We start from the raw sequence: 17,783 nt of genomic DNA, 5'->3' as shown, positions 1-17,783 counted from the left end.
AATAACACAAACGTCGGTAAAAAAAAAACGTAATCAATTGAACAAAAACATTCTTCATTGTAAATGAGACCTTACCATATTGCTTTCAAAGAAGTTTATTTTTCTTCAAACCAGGACGTCCTTTCGTCAAACGCCTACCCCATAACGCACATACGTACCTGTCATTGCCAGGCGTCGCACTGTCGCATGACCTTCATAACGACCTCTCCGCTGAGTAAGTACCCTTGTTTGCGGAAGACGATTTTAATAAATTCGGGCAGGCATTTTAGTACCAGGAACGCTAAAAATATTATCCGTCATCCTATGGGTCTTTTATTCGTCCTGTCCCGACCCGCGCAAGCCATTGTTACGTTTCCCTAAACTCGTAAGCGCCGAGTTTCCTTTTTGTGGCGACGCGTTCGCCATTTTGTCGATGAACGATCGCCAGGAACGGAAGAGAAGTGTCAATACACAAGATCTAACTCTGCAACTCTCCAAAATCTTACCGACCATTCAAGCAAGCGACAATGAATCACTTAAAGAAGATTAATTTCTGACACAGGTTAAAACGCTATTATTTTACTCTAGCGACCAGTCGCCGATTACTCCACGTTATTACATACATATTGACAATATTTGACCAAGCAAATATAACTGCTCAAGACAAAAGCAAAGTGTATACCGGAGTGGGTAATGTCAATATCTCTTCAGCGAACCATTGACTAGCAAAAGACATTTCCAAAGTAATTAAACCGTTTTTCGTCTTTTTATTGACTGAATAAACAGAGAAAAAGTTCTTGCAAAGCCAGTTTTAGCGCCGATGATAAAAGAATCGAAAAGGTTTGCATTTCGACCATCAACCACAACCAAGTTTGCTCAGACAATCTGTTCCGATATCTTTCTTTGATCGGCATTAGTTGTCTGCTGACGGCACGCTTCAAATTCCAGACACCAACGACAGAATTCTAGCAAAAAGGTTGAAAAATATTTAAAGAAAAATCCACGTTTCGATTATATCTTTGTGTCTGTTTTATGGTCTAGTAAAAATAAAAAGCTTACGGGCTTGCGAAATTCCCGTTATAGTTGTACTTCCAGCACTTTGCCTTGATATTCCATGAAACAAACCAACTTATCATACTTTTTTGTCTAAGGTCCATTTGCTTCTTACTTGGAATATGGACCTTAGCATTTCTTGTCTAAGTTTGATATTTCCAGAAAAAATGGCTTGTTTGGAAAATCTTGAAAGCAACGGCAAGTGAAAGACGATCTCACGGTTCACGACCTCCTACTGGACAAAGTCAACAAAAGCAGAACAAAATCATTCACATGTTAAAGCTAGAGACATCGCTGGTGGGGGGCTAAGTCCTGAATGTTGTAACCTGAGACGGTTTATCTTGAAGATCCAGTGGTCATTTTGTGGGTAGACTGGGAGTTTTGAGCTTTGAGAGGTAAAGAAAGTATGTTTAACAGTTTTAGAATTGCAACATGTTACCAGCACAGAATGCCGTTGTGTTATGACTGGACAGCCAACATCAGAATTGTAGCTGGTCTTCTCGGTTATACCTTATTTGAGAGTCATCTGCTTTCAGAAATAGTGTCAGTTTCACGTATGAGGCTATATAGCTCTACGTAGTTGACGATTACTCGCATTTGTAATTCCTGACGTTGTGTTTATAAAAATGAGACCACTTCGTTCCGGTATGCTGTACGGCGCCACCAACAAAACAAAATACGTCATTAAAAAACCATATTTGTATCCATGCGAATCCAAGCGAACTGGTGCAGAGTATTTAAGAATCAAAGCTGTGGTTGATGAACGCAGTTGGTTCCCAGCAAAACGTTGCACTTTGTAATAAAGTCAAAATTTGTTGCGATGAAAAGTGACTCATTCAACGAAATGAATTAATTCATATTTATGTAAACATATTCTGTTACAATCACCAAAATGTTGTTGTATGCTTTTTACACTCATATGTACTGTATAGTGAATACTGCGGCATACGATATCTCATGTGCCAACAAGCTTATTATGAAGTTTAATATACCAAATCTGTAACTTATTTTTTTATAAAGTAAGCAAAATCCAAACAAAACCTATATATACTCAGGATATTTTAGTAAGTTACAGTTAGTTATGCTTTTTTAAATCCTGTTTACAATAATAGGGTTGACAATATCTGAAATACAGAAATACCAAAATTCGATACTTTTGTATTTTCTCTGACAAGACCATAATGATTGCTGAAATCATTTCTCGTTCCAAAAATAAGTTTGGCAATTTTGGTCTAATACCCCAATTTTCCAAGCGATTTTATTGTGATTATGTATTAAGTTGTTGCCTCAACTAAAATTTTTATGACCATTATCGCGTAAAGTTACTGCACAAGACCACGGTCTGACTCACATTACATGTAAGTGGAGATTTATTTGCACCAAGAAACACGTAATGCTTTTGACTTTAACACGAATCAATCTTTCATTTTAGGTCTATGTCAGGAATGAAAAAACGAAAAAATTTAAAACAATACAATTTAAAGTAAATTATTTTTTTTGTAGAAAAAATCATGCATTTTATGCATCTTTTGTATATTTAATAAGTTTAATAACTAATAAATCAAGAATAAAGACTGTTATATTCAATGTTCATTTTGCCGATTTAATTGTTATGTCAACTTTCATCATTATTACAATGTCCATATTGCTGTGTTTTCTCAATTCAAGAAACCACAAAGCGTTGTTACTTGTGTTTTCAAGTGTCCGCATGCAGAACTATAAATCAAAACTAAAACGACAAAAGCTTGTCCGGTATATGTAAAAAAAATCCAATGACTATATCAACTAATATTTTTGCAAAAGCATCAACATTTTACTACGGATCCCTGTAAAAACTATCAAATGAAAAGAAAAGGTAAGATAAAATGGTTTCGTTCCGTAAAAGAGCTTGTCGTCATGATGGCGGGTTTTCAATAAGATCTTCTCCAGTTTCAGCTAATTGCTCACAAACGTCTTAAAACCTATGCTATTTAACCCCAACTATTCGTCTAAGTACGACTGCAGTCAACAAAATTGAGCGGTTCTGGCTATGTACCTAATCGGCAGATGCTGCATTCTAACGGTGTCCAAGATATACACGAAAAGATTCCATATAACTTTAAACGCTCCTTTAAATGCGTATGTAATAATATGCATGATAGCAGGCGGTAATGTGGATTTTATTAAAAAATTAAAAATTAATCTAAGATTGCAGTAAATATTATTTTACTTGAGTCATGTGAACAAACAGATTTTTTTTCAAAAAACATGATTTTATTTAATATTCTATGATAATGTAGCGAACCGGACAGGCGCAGACATTTTTTAACAACCGTCTATTTTGTGCCAGTTGTTTTCATATTAAGTTACTTTTTAGTTGACACGAGGGTCACCGGAAAACCATTATCGTTGTTATGCTTGTTGACCATTCGCTCTCTATCCTCTCTATTCCTTTTTTCTGGAAATAGTGACAACGCGACACGACCTGTGGTCTTCCATTGTGTATTTGTTCCCCTACAATACCTTTGCAACTTAAAATTCAGTGAACCGTATAACCGTATAACCCGATTTCTCTGTGAAATGCAGGTGTGAAGTAACTTTTAGAAACAAGTCAACAAACATCAGCTGTAATAGACACAAAAAACTGGTTAAAAATTTTTAGTTTTTATTTCTTAATCGCTGGTTGATGTGCTTGTATTGTTTACAAGGATTGTTTTATCAATATTCGTTGGATGCGTGGTACGAGGTTATAGTTAGTCACTACCGCGGGTTCGTCGCCGTGACATCTGTCTTTCACCCCAAGCGAACTTCGCACTATACTTGCTGATCGTGAAAGTACCTAAGGCCCTAAGCCAAGATTATCTTTGCTTATGAGAAACTTTGACGTAGACGTGTCTAATCTCCTCTTCGTTTTCCAACAAACACATAAATGCAACCCTATCTAAGCTTACACAACAAGATAGATAGCTGGTGGCTGCCTTGCGACTTTGTTGACGTTATTAAACATAAGAGTGTGAAATTCGTCAAGCTTACGTTCTGTAGATCGTATCTGGCATGGCAATTTGTGTAGTTGCTTTTGCGTTGGATTACACTGTAACCAGTCGTGTCCACAACGTCGATGACAGCCATTTTTTTCACGCTATCTAGTGCCGACTCTGCTCAACTTGCATAGCACAATAAGCATCATTGACTTTTTATTGTAATACAATCCAACATTAGTAAAACATGATTCTAGTCCAAAGCGTCCGATTCTTTATACAAAAATGTCCTTGAAATGTCATCAGTCGGAACTACTGCTGACGTGCAGATAAAAGAACAAGGTTCTCCTTTGAGATGTTATATTTGCTACATTAATAGTTTACACTCAGCAGGTAGTTTGCTTAAGTGTAACTGTAGGTATGATTAATTTGTAAGCCGGTTTATAAATGTGCAACCAGGCGCTTTCGGTATTTACAACAATTCAATAAAATAAGATAGTGGTTGTGGTTTTGTAGAAAGGATTTCTTGAGCATTATATAACCATGCCTTGCTGCAACATAAATTCAAAAGCACCTTTGTTAGCGTCTTGTAAAGCCTCTTTTCGATTAAAGAATACGTATATAGTGAAGGTTTTCGGCATCCCAAGCATAACTTACAACAATTTTGACAACAAACACAATTACAGAACCTTTGAATTTAACAAAAATCGGTAACCTTTACGTGACAACTTTGTATTTCCAGCAAAATCAAAGTAAACTGAAGAAAAAACAGCAGATCTCCCCATGAACAATGACGAACGTTAATTATATTACGTCGTTGCTTGAAGAAACAATTGCAACATGGTAACCTAGTTCATAGCGCGCAAGCAGCAGGAACGTAAAAAGGGATTTTAAACTTTTAGTCTGATGATTGGCAAAACTGATATCGCGCATAGAAAATACAAATATGAGAAACGGTTTCAAATGCAGCTGATCAGATCACTTGTATAACGATGGTGACTGATAAGATGTAAACGTCTGAAGTGTATACAGATAACAGTACTTTTAGATTACATTTGTCTTTGCGGGTACAGTACATAAGCCAACAAAAATATTGTGTAATCGTGTTTGCATTTGTTTCAAAAGCTTTCACAGCAGAATTTAGTTCAAAACTTGTTGAAATTTAGCATTTACTGTACATTAATTTGTTACAATGATTGTTAAAAATTATATGAATAATATAAACAAATACTGCTTCGGGAGATGATATAACCAGCTGTGCTACATACACATCTTTTATTATCGCATTCCTTTTGAATTAATTACATTAGAAAAGTATTTACGGTAACAAAAACACAAAACGTTTCATATAATGTGGCAATCTCAAATTGTTATTGTTGTCTAATTACCGCTCTTATAAACACTAATTGCATTTAAGAAATAAAACAAAAGTAATCAGTTGAGTTGAACACGGTAAAAGCAGGCTGTAACTGTCCAATTGGCTGCAAAATATTTGCCAACTTAATCTTTTCGCCGAGAGTTTCGAAAAACGTATAGATAGAAAATAGCAATGAGGTAATGCTTGACGAACAGGCCGTTTCAGAGCAAATTAACTGTCCGCAAAGGAACGAGAAATCCGTTGCAAATCCCTAGAACACCCAAACAAACAATTTTACCATAACCCGATGTCTTGGAGCGTAAACTGTTGCGGGTATATTCGCAAACGTATTCATTGGAAGTTGTATTGAGCCGAGCTCTAATCTGACGTCGACTAAGCGTCGAAAAGTCGGAAGTTTTGCTTAAGCTGATATCATAGGAAACATGTTTCGGGCATGATCCGATGTTTTATCAACCGACTAATTAGTCCGGGCGCACCACGCGCCATATCCAGGTGCTCAAGGAAAAACATTCTTGACGATAATACGAATCATCGCAGAACAGCGCGTATTTACAGGTTATGACACAACTTTTAAGTAAACTATAGGAATTCATCAGTTAATACTGTAGTGTCAGACGAATATTTACTTTAAAATTTATTTGCAAAATGTTAAGAATCTGACAACTGATTTGTAGAGAGAAAAAGCAGTAAAATCTATTAAAATTTTTAGCTACTTTTCCCGTTTTAGGGATTCGTACTGTCGCGTCTTATTACGGTGCGGTAACTGGGCGCATCCTTTATCGCATATATCGTTGGTGTCTATCAGTACAGGATCTACTTTTTCGCTTTTTTCCTGTAATATGGCGAAAGAAGTACGCCGAGTAACGAGTGAAAAAAAGGACGAAGACCTGAGGGTAAGGATTTGCCGACACAAGAAAACAAATTTCTGTGCGCGAACAGAGAGCATAGCCACCGGTTGTGTAATTCCTTGATCAACAGACGTACAGCTTTCTATAGACGAGTACATGTATACCAAGATAAAGTAAAGTTTTGTGCATAAGCAGTGTCTATTAAGTTGAAGGCGATTTAAGCGTTGACTGAGATAGGAGTTAATATCAGGTGGAATCCAGAAGTTATAGATTATTGCTGCAAACTTAAGGAGATGATTTTCTATACGTGGTGAAAGTAGAATGCTGTTCATGAAAAACAAAAAAACGCATTACTGGCCACACCATAGCTGAGATAAATGCTTATTGTGTTAAGAAACTAAAAAGCTTCTATAGAAATCGCAGTCCGTGGTACTGGTAGCCTACACAATATAAACCGAGCAGACGATATTTGGTTTTACAAATCCGTCGTTTGTCATTTCATTATTTATGAAATGTTTGTATGTACCCTTTATATGACCTCGACTATGATCAAATAAATAATCGGCATTTTGGATTTTTGCTCGCTTACTCTAAAATTGTTACGACTACAATAATCTGTTTAAAAGTTTCTAAGTTGAGGTTAAGGTTTACCTTAATGTTTGTAACCAGATCCTAAATAACTTATTCTCCTCGATATAAAATGTCTTATAAAAAGTATCTGTGCACGCCCAGAGGCTTGTAAAACACGAGCAGAAAAGGATCAAATTACGGGCGTCTCCAAAACTGATCGCAAACATCCGATCTTGGCCGAGATAAACGATGCTAAGTAGGCCTGATAACGATTTTCTTTCACCGATCGAGTGGCGAAAAGTCCACGGAAGCGCTTCTCAATGAAAAAAACCTGGGATGCATTTCTTTGTTCGATTGTAATGATAGCCAGTTAAAGTTTCATTCCAATGCAACTCGCCAAAGAGTAACGAGGTATAGGCTTATAGAAATCTGAGAGACTGGTTCTTGTAGATGCTGCTTACTTGAAAGATGTGAAAGGACACAATATTAATTTAGCTTTTTTCGATATTTCTTAGGTTTCCTTTAAGAAATTTTGGGATCCATTTGCATCAAATTTGTGTCAATTTCCAAACGTAATCAGGATTTATAGCTCATCTAACGAAGTAGTTTTTCACGGTAATGTTAGATGTTACAGAAATTGGGAGCAGTACATCCAATAATTTGTTTATTGTTTCAACAAAGTTTTCGCAATGGCCGCGGTACTTCAAATGAAATGCGTAATTTGCTGAAATGTTAATTAGTTGTAAATATAGACCAGATTAGACTTTCTATCGATTTTGCCCAAAATATCCGTCAAATTTTGGCGCCACAATTTCAAGTGACAAAAAGCTTCTTACAAGCAAAGTTTTTCATCCCTAAAATAAATTGTAAACCATTCGCTTCTACATCAACGAGCTGGTTATCTTCGGTGGCTGCTAACCCTAGTACAATTGTTGTTATTGTCACGCCCGGTGTGCAGTGATCGTCGTGATGGGTCACGGCCGATTACCCTTAGCTAACGGCCCGGATCTTGTGTTTGTATGGGCAGGCGGCTCTTCGTTTGCGGCCATATTGTTTAAGACAGTGAACCTGTAATGCGGAATACACATTGATCATGAGTTTGAACTGAGGGTGTGATTACGTTGTTCTGGTATAAGAAACCAAAAGCCAGAAAATAGGATTAACGTTTACAGGGCAGGATTTAAATTGTTTTCAGATAAATGGAAGATTTTCAAATTTTCTTATATGCACTAAAACAAAACTTTCGGTTTGTCAAAGTTGAAGAAGAAACATTGTTTGTAATACAAGATAGTTTTCTTAAATATATAAAAGGATGAAAATAGTAAATATTGAATTATCAATAAGCATAAGGTAAACTTTCAAATATTACAAATCAAACTTGCTGTTTTCTTTTTATGTTTTAAACAACCGCCATTTTTAACAAAAATTTTGATCTAAAATAAAAAATGCAAGTTTTTGCATAAATTTATCAAGTGCAAAACTTGGCATGATTAAGATGGCTAAAATACAAACTAATAAAAACGTTTTTATAATCATAATTTTTAAGTTTATTTTATTTGTTTTATTTTTCTTTAATGATGAAGTAACATTTGCTAAAAATTTATATCACGCCTTCTTACATTGCAGGTATGACATGGAGATCTGATTACATATTGCAACATTAGGTTACACCTCTACGGCTCCATAAGGCCAAACCTAAACAATCACACATATATAGTGTGTCTTAAACAAAATCGTTTAAGCAAACAGTGTTTGAAATAATAGTACAACAATACCTTTGCACTATGATGCCATCTACCGACCAACATAGATGGTTTACACACCATCCCCATCATCCGGGTCTTGCGACCGCTCCGCACCACCCTGACGCGGGAGGGGTAGCGACAGGGGCAACCACTTTTGCGTCGAGCGCCGGACCCGGGGCCCATCACCCGGCCATCAACCCATACATGGAAGCGCCGTATATTGCTGACGAAATGGACGCCTACCTTCATCACATAGATGGACAGAGTGCAGCTAGTTACTATGGAATCAATATGCAGTATCGCGCCCATCAAAGAAGCCTTAACGGTAAGTTTTGTCAAGAGATTTTTGCCAATTTATAAAGCAAACCTTCTGTGTAACAGTAGCTTTGTAAAATAATCTGCTGCACAAATATTTACTGATTGAGAAGTAAAGACTATAAAGCGAAGATAGCATGGCTCGGTCAAGATAGAATTTCACGCTTTAAAACAAATAAAAACTTTGTTGTTCAAATTACGATAGTAATCAAAACTCCGAGTCGCAAAAGAATAATTGTAATTTCGAGAAACCTAAGACCTTGAACGTGTAAACTGTTCAGTCTATTGCGCACGTTTAGGTAAATAAAAGTGGCATTCAATATGCCTTGTTATTGAAGCAGGAGATAGGATGTAAAATATATCGTTTACAAGTCAATCGTCACCTATAAGATAACTTTACAAGGTTTCTGAGATTTAATGACCCGTGACAGTACACTTTTGCCCATGACGTCTGCTGAAATCTTCACTTTGTTAATCGCATATCTGTTTTTGGAACTGACAGGCAAAGGTAAACGACAATTGATTGAATCAAACATCGGGTACCTAAATTTCCAAAAGTTTTAGTAATAGGTACAAAGTATAAGACTATTACTCTTAAATTATTTACATTGACAGCATTCTGCTAAGTGGGCAGAAGTGGTAAATGCCAGGTGTAAAACCTATATAATTGAAATATAAATATAAAAAACTGGCATCGCATAAGACGTCAAATTTCGCTAAACTGAGTTTCAGAGGTCACTAAAGCGCAAGTTTGTTGTTAAATATGAAAAGAGGGAAAATTTTATGCTGAGGATAAGTTTAAAGTGTGAAATCAAATCTAAATACTTTGGTGAAAATGAGTAAGAAGCCAGTCCGTGATGAATATGTTTGACGGCTTTGACACATTTTACCCCCTGAAGCCCTGGCAAACATACACATTACCGGTAACACACGCGCAAGAGGCTTTTTATTAATGCCCTTCTAATTTATTTGGCTCTCTGTTATGTCAATTTTTGATGTTTACCAAAAGCGACACACTTGGAAGAGTTTTCCGTTTTATGCTTTATATTGGAAGTAAGCAATTATGTCATACAGCGGAACATTTCCAAAAGTAATTTTCACTAAAGTATGTCATAATAAAACAAACAAGAATTACCTATTCTTGCCCTGAGATAACCTTATAGTGTAATTGAAATGACTCCGGAAAATATAATATCAAAATTGATAGAAATATTGATTCATTCTTGACTGTAATCATTCGCTTAACTTAAAATAGGCAAACTTACTGTTATGCACACAAAAACGTTAAGGAAAAATTGTTGAACTATTTCTATGCTACCTACGTCGCTAAGTTAGATGTAATAGAAAATAAGTATATATGTTTTAAGTGAATTTACAAATAAGAAAAATAAAAATTGAAGTTCTGTGGTGGACTCTGATAAAATTTATAAAAATGAAGTTTAGTTATCGAACATTGAAACCTGCAAAAGGGGGAATAAAACGAGAGTGCAATATTAACACAAATTATTTATCCAACTTTCTTTTTGTTTATTATTATTCTGATTTCTGTTCCCTATTTCAATTTACTTCAAAATTAGTTTTTATTTTCGGTCATCCAACTTGTATAGGCGGCTAAAAAGGTAAATGATTTTTTTCGTTTACAAAATAAGATCCTATGAAAGGTACCCGCTGAGCTACTGGTTCCATTAGCGTTTCAATCTTTTATTTATACTTCATATCTATAAAGCTTCTTATGCTGGTAACAAATAGAAAAAACAGAAAAATACTTTCTAAATCCAAAAATCATGTTGTACGAAAATCATTGTTGTAAAGGAAATGATGCCTTTAATGTAAGCATGATTATACTTATAACGATGACCTTTGCGAGGAAAATGCATTATTTTACCTTCAGGCTTGTTTGCTTTTATTTTTTGTTTAAGTATTCTTGTCGTAATATTAAAAACAAGTCATGTTTTTATAAAAATAGTAAACCTGATACACGTTGTAAAATTTCATAACTTAAATATGAATTAATTTTTTTATTTCCGAGCATCCTTAAGATCACTTTTAACAATATTTCATTTAAATTACTTATAAAAAATCGTGGTATATGGACAAGTAACTTAATGGAACTCGAATTTTGCACAGTGAACTTTGTAAACATTTTCAAAGCTCACTTTGAAAGCATACTGTATTCTAGTATTTAGTAACTCCCGTAAACTTGCCATCAAAAGATGCGAACTAAAAGAAAATAAGCACTTTTAAGAGGGTTTATTCAGAAAAAGCAAATATAGTTCAGACTATACAAGACTTAATTGAGAGCGCGCGAGTAATTTCATATATTCAGCTCATTTTGAAACTTCTACATTTCTGTTGTTGTGTTAATGCATATGTTGTTCTGTTTGTTAAGCCTTGAGGGGGTAAGGCTTAATGTGACTTTGGATGGCGTCGGCTAAATTGGCCTACAAAGCCATATAAGTAAATTGGTAGGGCATGAGCAATTTTGCACTTAGAGTCCAATTTTACTTAAAAAAAAAAATTGGTAAAAGCTTGTTTTACGCCCACAATAGAAATACACACATAATTATTAGTCACATGTATTACCCTGCAGAAGGGATAGCCAACGAAATGACATTTCACAATTTCGCGATTATTGGTAATAGCCTTATGAGTAATTCATAACCTGTAGCATTTCATTTCGCACGCAAGGACCAAGCCAAGTTGCATGGTAATTATACCTCCTTTTAATGTCTAAACGATCAATTACAATATACTGTATTACATATACAAGCTTGTAGTTTTAACGTTAAAAATGATTTAAATTGTCATTATTGCAAGCTTCCTTGTAAGTTAATTTAAGATAAGTCAGGGAAGGTTATGCAGAGAAACATTTAATGGCTCCAGGGCAACAAAATTTACACTTGTTTCTAAATCATTTTGTGGCCATATATTCTTCGACAAACGACAAAAAAAGAGAAGAAGACTGAATAGAAAAACGTCGCTCAAATATACAAAGATTTGCAGTTTATCAAAATGGCGAAGCACACCTTTCGTTTTTGTATTGAGAAAGTATTGGGAACTTGGTGATAATCCTGCTGCGTCCACATAAAGATCTGTTTTGGAAAACATTCAAAACCAGAGAACATTGAAGAGCAGACGCGACAGCCCTAAAACCTCAAAAACTGCTCGCTTATCACCGGGCTAAGCAAAGCAAAAATAAACACTTAAAACATACAAACCTAGCTGACGAAGGTCTTAATTTGATGTTGTATAAAACACTATTGACACAACTAGTCAACGTAAGAAAGTTTAATAAATTCCTATGAAGTAAGCCTTTGTTTTTATTTCCGAATTAATCTTGCCAAACTGCGCCGCATTTGATAAATATTTCGCCCATCAAATCCTGATTGACATCGCTCACAACAATTAGAGCCTATACCACTCTATGAACGCATCATGCACTTGTTAGTGTTTAAAACAAAAATCATTAAACATAAAATTAATTTAAATAACATTAATGATTCCTGGAAAGGATACCTGGACAGAAATTACATATAGATTCATCATATGTAACCACGTTTGAGCTAATTCCAAATAACATAGCAAAAAAGTAAATACTACTATACCCATAAAGGTTTTTAATCAACATTACTACAAGTATATACAGTATTTAATCTGTTTAAGATCCCGAAGCCATATTTTGCTCGATACTCGACAAGGAAAGTTATCATCTAACATTTATAAATTGTAGATTTAGCAAAGCAAAAATAACAAATCCTGAAGGAAACGGTCTACTAACAAAAATTAAAAGTGTCTTCAAGATTTTTCGACTTTTCGGCAATGACTAATCACAGTAATCAGTAAAACGATAGATTCAAAAGATTTTGCATTTCAGTTTCACTTAACCACCAAACCTAATGAGGTCACTACGCTTGCAACCTTGTAAAGGCATCAAGGCAATTAGAGAAAGGAAAACAGGAAATCGGGTTTGCTTCATAAGTGAGAGCTCACTTAATAGCGCTGTAGTCTACTGAATAAGTCGATATTGAACCTATTGTCTCAGGAAACGAATTAGGCGAAGTGTGTTACGCGAATAACTTTGAGAACTCATTTAGATAAAAAGAGCGACTTCGAAAGATACTGTAAAGTCGGATTACCGTGTAACTTCTGTTTAAGTTTAACTTTTATTACCAAATGCTTTGTGCAGATAATTTCCTGGCATGTATGGGTTGCTAGGATATCCATCTCATTATGTTTATGATGATTATTTTTTATTTTGTTTTAAGATTTATAAAAATGTCGTTAAGAAATATTGTGGCAATGCGGGAATCTGGTTACCGCGATTATATTTTTCGTGATTCGATCATGAACGACGATGAATTTGACAATAGAAGTGCAGGAGTGGCGCGGCTTCCACGGAGATGCCACATGCACTCCTCTCTGTTGCCACGATCTTCGACTTTTTATTCAAACCGATATTGTTCTTATTTTAAAACAGCTGCTGCCGCGGCGAGGGCAGAGGCCGAGAGATCGTGCGCCGTAAGGACTTCCCATTTCCATCATCAAGGACACCATCATCCGTCTCCAGGATGCTCCACCGGTTTGTCCTGGCTCGGAACGTCTGCCTCAAAATCGTCAGTGTTCGCTCCTCTTCCAAGCGCATCTACCATTACCTCGCACGGATGGAGTTCTCAAAATGGAAAGAGTCCGAATGATGGAAGCAGATTCCAGGGTAGCGGATCGCCTATCAAAATGGAAAGCGGGGTCGCTCGATGTGCTTCCAACACTAACGCCCCACCATCCGGAGAGCGAAACGACAGTGTTGATAGCGTAATAGGGAGACCTTGCAGTGGTGTCATGGTAACGGGATGTGAGACAGTTTCAACGTCGGTTGCCAGCACGAGTCAAAATTCTTTTCACGCATTCCCGACTCCGCCCAAAGACGACGCGGAAAATGCCGGAGGGATGCCACTAACGCCATCAAGCGGCGTGTCAAACTCAAGTTCAAATCAACAACGCCAACATCTAACCAGGCAATCCTCATCGGAACAACAAGCTGGTGCAACGCTCGATTCTTGCCAACATCCACAGCAACCAATACCGCACCAACTCTATCACCAATCAAACAGCAATGGCAAAAGCGAAAGCCAGCATCGGAGTGCCTCCTCTTCTAGCTTGATGCCTTACTCCAATCCCTACATGAGCTCGAGTGTGACCGAGTATAACAGCGGGATCTCGTCCTATTCAATCAGCCAGGAAAGCGGGAAGGCATCATCGTTATCGTCATCATATCCGACCAAATCCAAGTCAAAAAATCGTTCAAGCACAGGTTAGCGCACTTGCTGTTTCCTAGTTAAGATTTGCAACATATTGTAGTTGAAATGTTTTCTACATTTTAACATTTAATAAAAACATTTTTGATTTTCGCCAACACGTGATAACATAACGTGGTTGGCTAAACGTTGGTCTGACTTTCAAAATATACGTAAAAAGTTCATATGTAGTTATTAACTACCCAGATAGAACGAATAATATTCGATAAGATCTACTTAGAAGCAAGGAGTTACTGCTTTTGTGAACTAAACAAACAAACAAACAAAAAACTTTCAGGACGTTTTCTTGAAAAGAAAAATTTTGAATTGGTTTTTTTTATTTACCATTATTGCGTTCGCCGAAGTGGCTTCATGAGCTGATTGTTGTTATGATCAAAGTACGTGAAACCTCACTTCCTTACTTTGATTGTCCAAAGCGCGGCGAATTTTAAATGGCGATTGCTGTCAGTTTTGTCAAATTAAAAAGGTAAAGCAGCGTTTGGGCTTTGACTTAAATCAGTTGCGCAGCAGAAATAACGACACTGTCGGTGGTATAATATAGATTCAAAGAGGATGTGCTCTGCAAATATTGTTAGTTGTTTAACAACGTTTTTTTCTACAAAAAACGGCATGACAACATCTTGTCTTTCAACTCATGAAATCAAAACGAAATGACTCTGTTCTGACCGGGTCATGATTATCTTTACGTCGCACAAACGGTTACCCACTGAAGCTTTAAAATGGGTCTGATTGGCGTTTCCTTGAGCATATTTGTTTTTTACTTACATGTATGCTGATTATAGCAGCAGTTATCACAGAAAAATAATCATGAAAATAGAAAACCCTGCCTTGATAGTGCGGATGCATGGATTGAACTGATCCAAACAGTCATTGCAAAGTGTTTCTTATTCTTACGTTGACACGTGTTATGATGAAATCGATGAAATAGTTTTTTGTTTAAAGCCCATTAAATAAATAAATTTGAGAGAGTGGTATGAGTTTATTGCCACCAATCATAATTTTTGCAAGTTTATAAATAGGTAATTAATGGATTTTAATATTTGTCAGTATTTGTCATAACAAAAATTCTCTGATTTCGTGGAACGTTGAACTGAGAATGTGGAACCCAGTTTTCAGTGGGTACATACATACAATTTTTTGATATCTAGTGATAAGGTTTAGTTGGCCACCTTTCAAAACATGATAGCGATTTTTTCTATTATATATAGCATCGGCAAAAAAACTCTTTGTAGACGACGCACTGACCTCGCAAACTTCGCCAGGTAATTGCTCTATTAAAGTGACGTTCAATTGCGTGGGAATGAATTGTGAGCAACCAGGATTTGTAAACAACTTCAGAATCTTTATACTTTGAAATAATTTTTTTTGGATTGCAACCTTAACCTAAATGAATTTATTAGCAAGATTTAAATCTTTATGCTACACGCACACCCACTCAAAGACGTATGGATGTGACAAATTACTGTACATAAGTAAGTTACATTTCCGCAGTATTATACTTTTTGCCTTAAGGTCACACGTCGTTTCTACCTCACATCCAGACAAATATTTCACCATTAATAACATATAGTGACACTCGCGCCCCATTTAGATCTGGTTTGTTTTCTTTCTTTAATCGGTCACTAAAAATCGATCATTTTTACTCAGAGGGACGCGAATGTGTCAACTGTGGAGCCACCGCCACGCCACTATGGAGAAGGGACGGCACGGGCCATTATTTGTGTAATGCGTGTGGCCTTTACCACAAGATGAACGGACAAAATAGGCCACTCATCAAGCCTAAAAAGAGACTGGTAAGTAAATTGGTTCGACGTGGCGCAGCTTTTAAGCGCAGGTACCATTTAAAAGATTTATGAGTTTTAGGCTTCCTAGTTTTACAGAATAACGTACTCGATTTGGCCATATTTCTTCCATTTTTATCAAACGCCCGATGGCTTTTATTGACGCGTTGTTAGCACCGGTTAGGAAAGGTAATCACGGCTCGTCGGAAATAGTACTCTGACTGATCAGGCGAGTCAGAGTTCAAACAATCATCCCGTTATAACCACGGTCACTTAGGTAGACACAATCCCAATCAACTTTATCTTTTGCCAAATACGGATTACGTCGAAAAATATTCTTGGCTGCGTTAGGACTTTCCCATGGACGTGACGTCACAACTGCGTTCAATTGTGGTGTTGTTCAAACACAAGGTGGCGATAGCACGAAACGGCATGACGTAATTTTCTTAAAGTCGGCGTCAATCTTGCCTTATTTTGAGTTGTTTACGCGAAAGCGGAGAGACTACGCTAGACGTGGGGCAAGCAGCGTGCCCCAAAATAATCCGAGCGCAGTGACTATTGGGCAATATGACCTTTGTAGGAAACAGGGATGGCTAAAAGATCAAGCGAGCTGTCAATAGGTATTAATGCGACTCTTATTGGCTTCTCTTCTACAACTTACATGGTAACTAGCAGCCGGTAAAGGCAATTACAATTTGTTATTGCCTGTGCTTGCACCCAAAATAGTGTGTGAAAATGATACCCGCCTAATGGCAGGCAAACCTTTTCGGGCAAAGGCATAGGCTTTGCGGTCGAATACCTAAATCTAGTGACAAATTCGAGATCGGCAATTATAACTATTTATCAAACAAACACTTGTTAACGACGGCACAACGGCTACAGCAATTTCCGATTACGAACATAACTAACTTTTGACCTGCAAGCGCGCCCCAAGGGCCAATGCTAGGTCGACATATGGTATAAAATTTAGAAAATGCGACAAAAACAAACAAAGTGCGTCTGATTGCGGTGAAAAACGTCACACAATGCCAGTAAAACTGACCGCAATTAATTATTTGCTGCAGTGAGCTTTGATCATGACGCATACGATAAACAGCAAAGTGGTCAAAGTGGTAAGAAAAGTAAAAATGCTGTTTACTGGGATCGCTTGTTTAAACATTACATGTTCATTACAGATAATACATTTCAAAATATTATACGCCCATAAACAAAAATACCCTTCTTTTTATACACCTCAAAAAATCAAGTATATAGTCTGTTTTCTGATTTGTTTCTTTATAGTGACGTAAATGCAATGAGTTGACATAAGCTAAACCGAGTTTATCGCAAGCATCATTTAAATGCAGGTGACGTCATCTTCTCAAACAAAGCTAACAAAAATTTATTTTACGAAACATCAATTACTATCACTCCAAATACGAAAACAAATTTCCTTTTGCGAATGGATTAAGAATAAGTCGCAGTTTTGAAATTTACCGCTTCATTTTTGTAACCTTTTTGTCCTTTACAGCTATGATTTTGCCATCACCACATATGTCATGCAATGTCATTTTAGTTTAATTTGACCACCTATATAATACTAACTCTAAGAAAATGAACGTATGAAACAATATTCAAGTTTTCGGGAGTTTTCCACCTGACTTTACCCAGCCCTAAACTTTTGACCTCAACTAGAGCGTAGTAATTGCTAATCAACACCTTAAATAATTTATAGCCTTAAGAAAAAATAAAACCCAAAAATTGAAACGTCATTGCAGGCGTCACGCTTGTAGAAAGGGGAAAATTGAGGAACTTAATTAAAAGGCGTGTGGAGACAAAATCCGTGTTAGGTTGAACTGACTTCAG

The 17,783-nt window shown here is 36.4% G+C and overlaps 1 protein-coding gene across 2 annotated transcripts in view; it reads left to right on the top strand.

Annotated features, from left to right (window-relative positions):
* Positions 1-17,783, top strand: part of LOC143458960 (uncharacterized) — a 34,547-nt gene that overhangs the window by 13,604 nt on the left and 3,160 nt on the right. The window contains exons 1-4 of one of the 2 annotated variants that reach the window (XM_076955874.1): positions 6,137-7,400; positions 8,412-8,855; positions 13,323-14,153; positions 15,805-15,950. In XM_076955874.1, the coding sequence (XP_076811989.1) occupies positions 8,570-8,855; positions 13,323-14,153; positions 15,805-15,950 (1,263 nt within the window). In that variant the 5' untranslated portion in view covers positions 6,137-7,400; positions 8,412-8,569. Of the gene's footprint in view, positions 1-6,136; positions 7,401-8,411; positions 8,856-13,322; positions 14,154-15,804; positions 15,951-17,783 lie in introns of those variants that run through there. The other variant, XM_076955873.1, reaches the window with a different exon arrangement.

Source organism: Clavelina lepadiformis, chromosome 5 (assembly GCF_947623445.1).
Source record: "Clavelina lepadiformis chromosome 5, kaClaLepa1.1, whole genome shotgun sequence".
NCBI classification, from domain to species: Eukaryota; Metazoa; Chordata; class Ascidiacea; order Aplousobranchia; family Clavelinidae; genus Clavelina; species Clavelina lepadiformis.
Note: the sequence above shows the minus strand (reverse complement) of the source record. Positions and strands in the feature narration are given on the sequence as shown.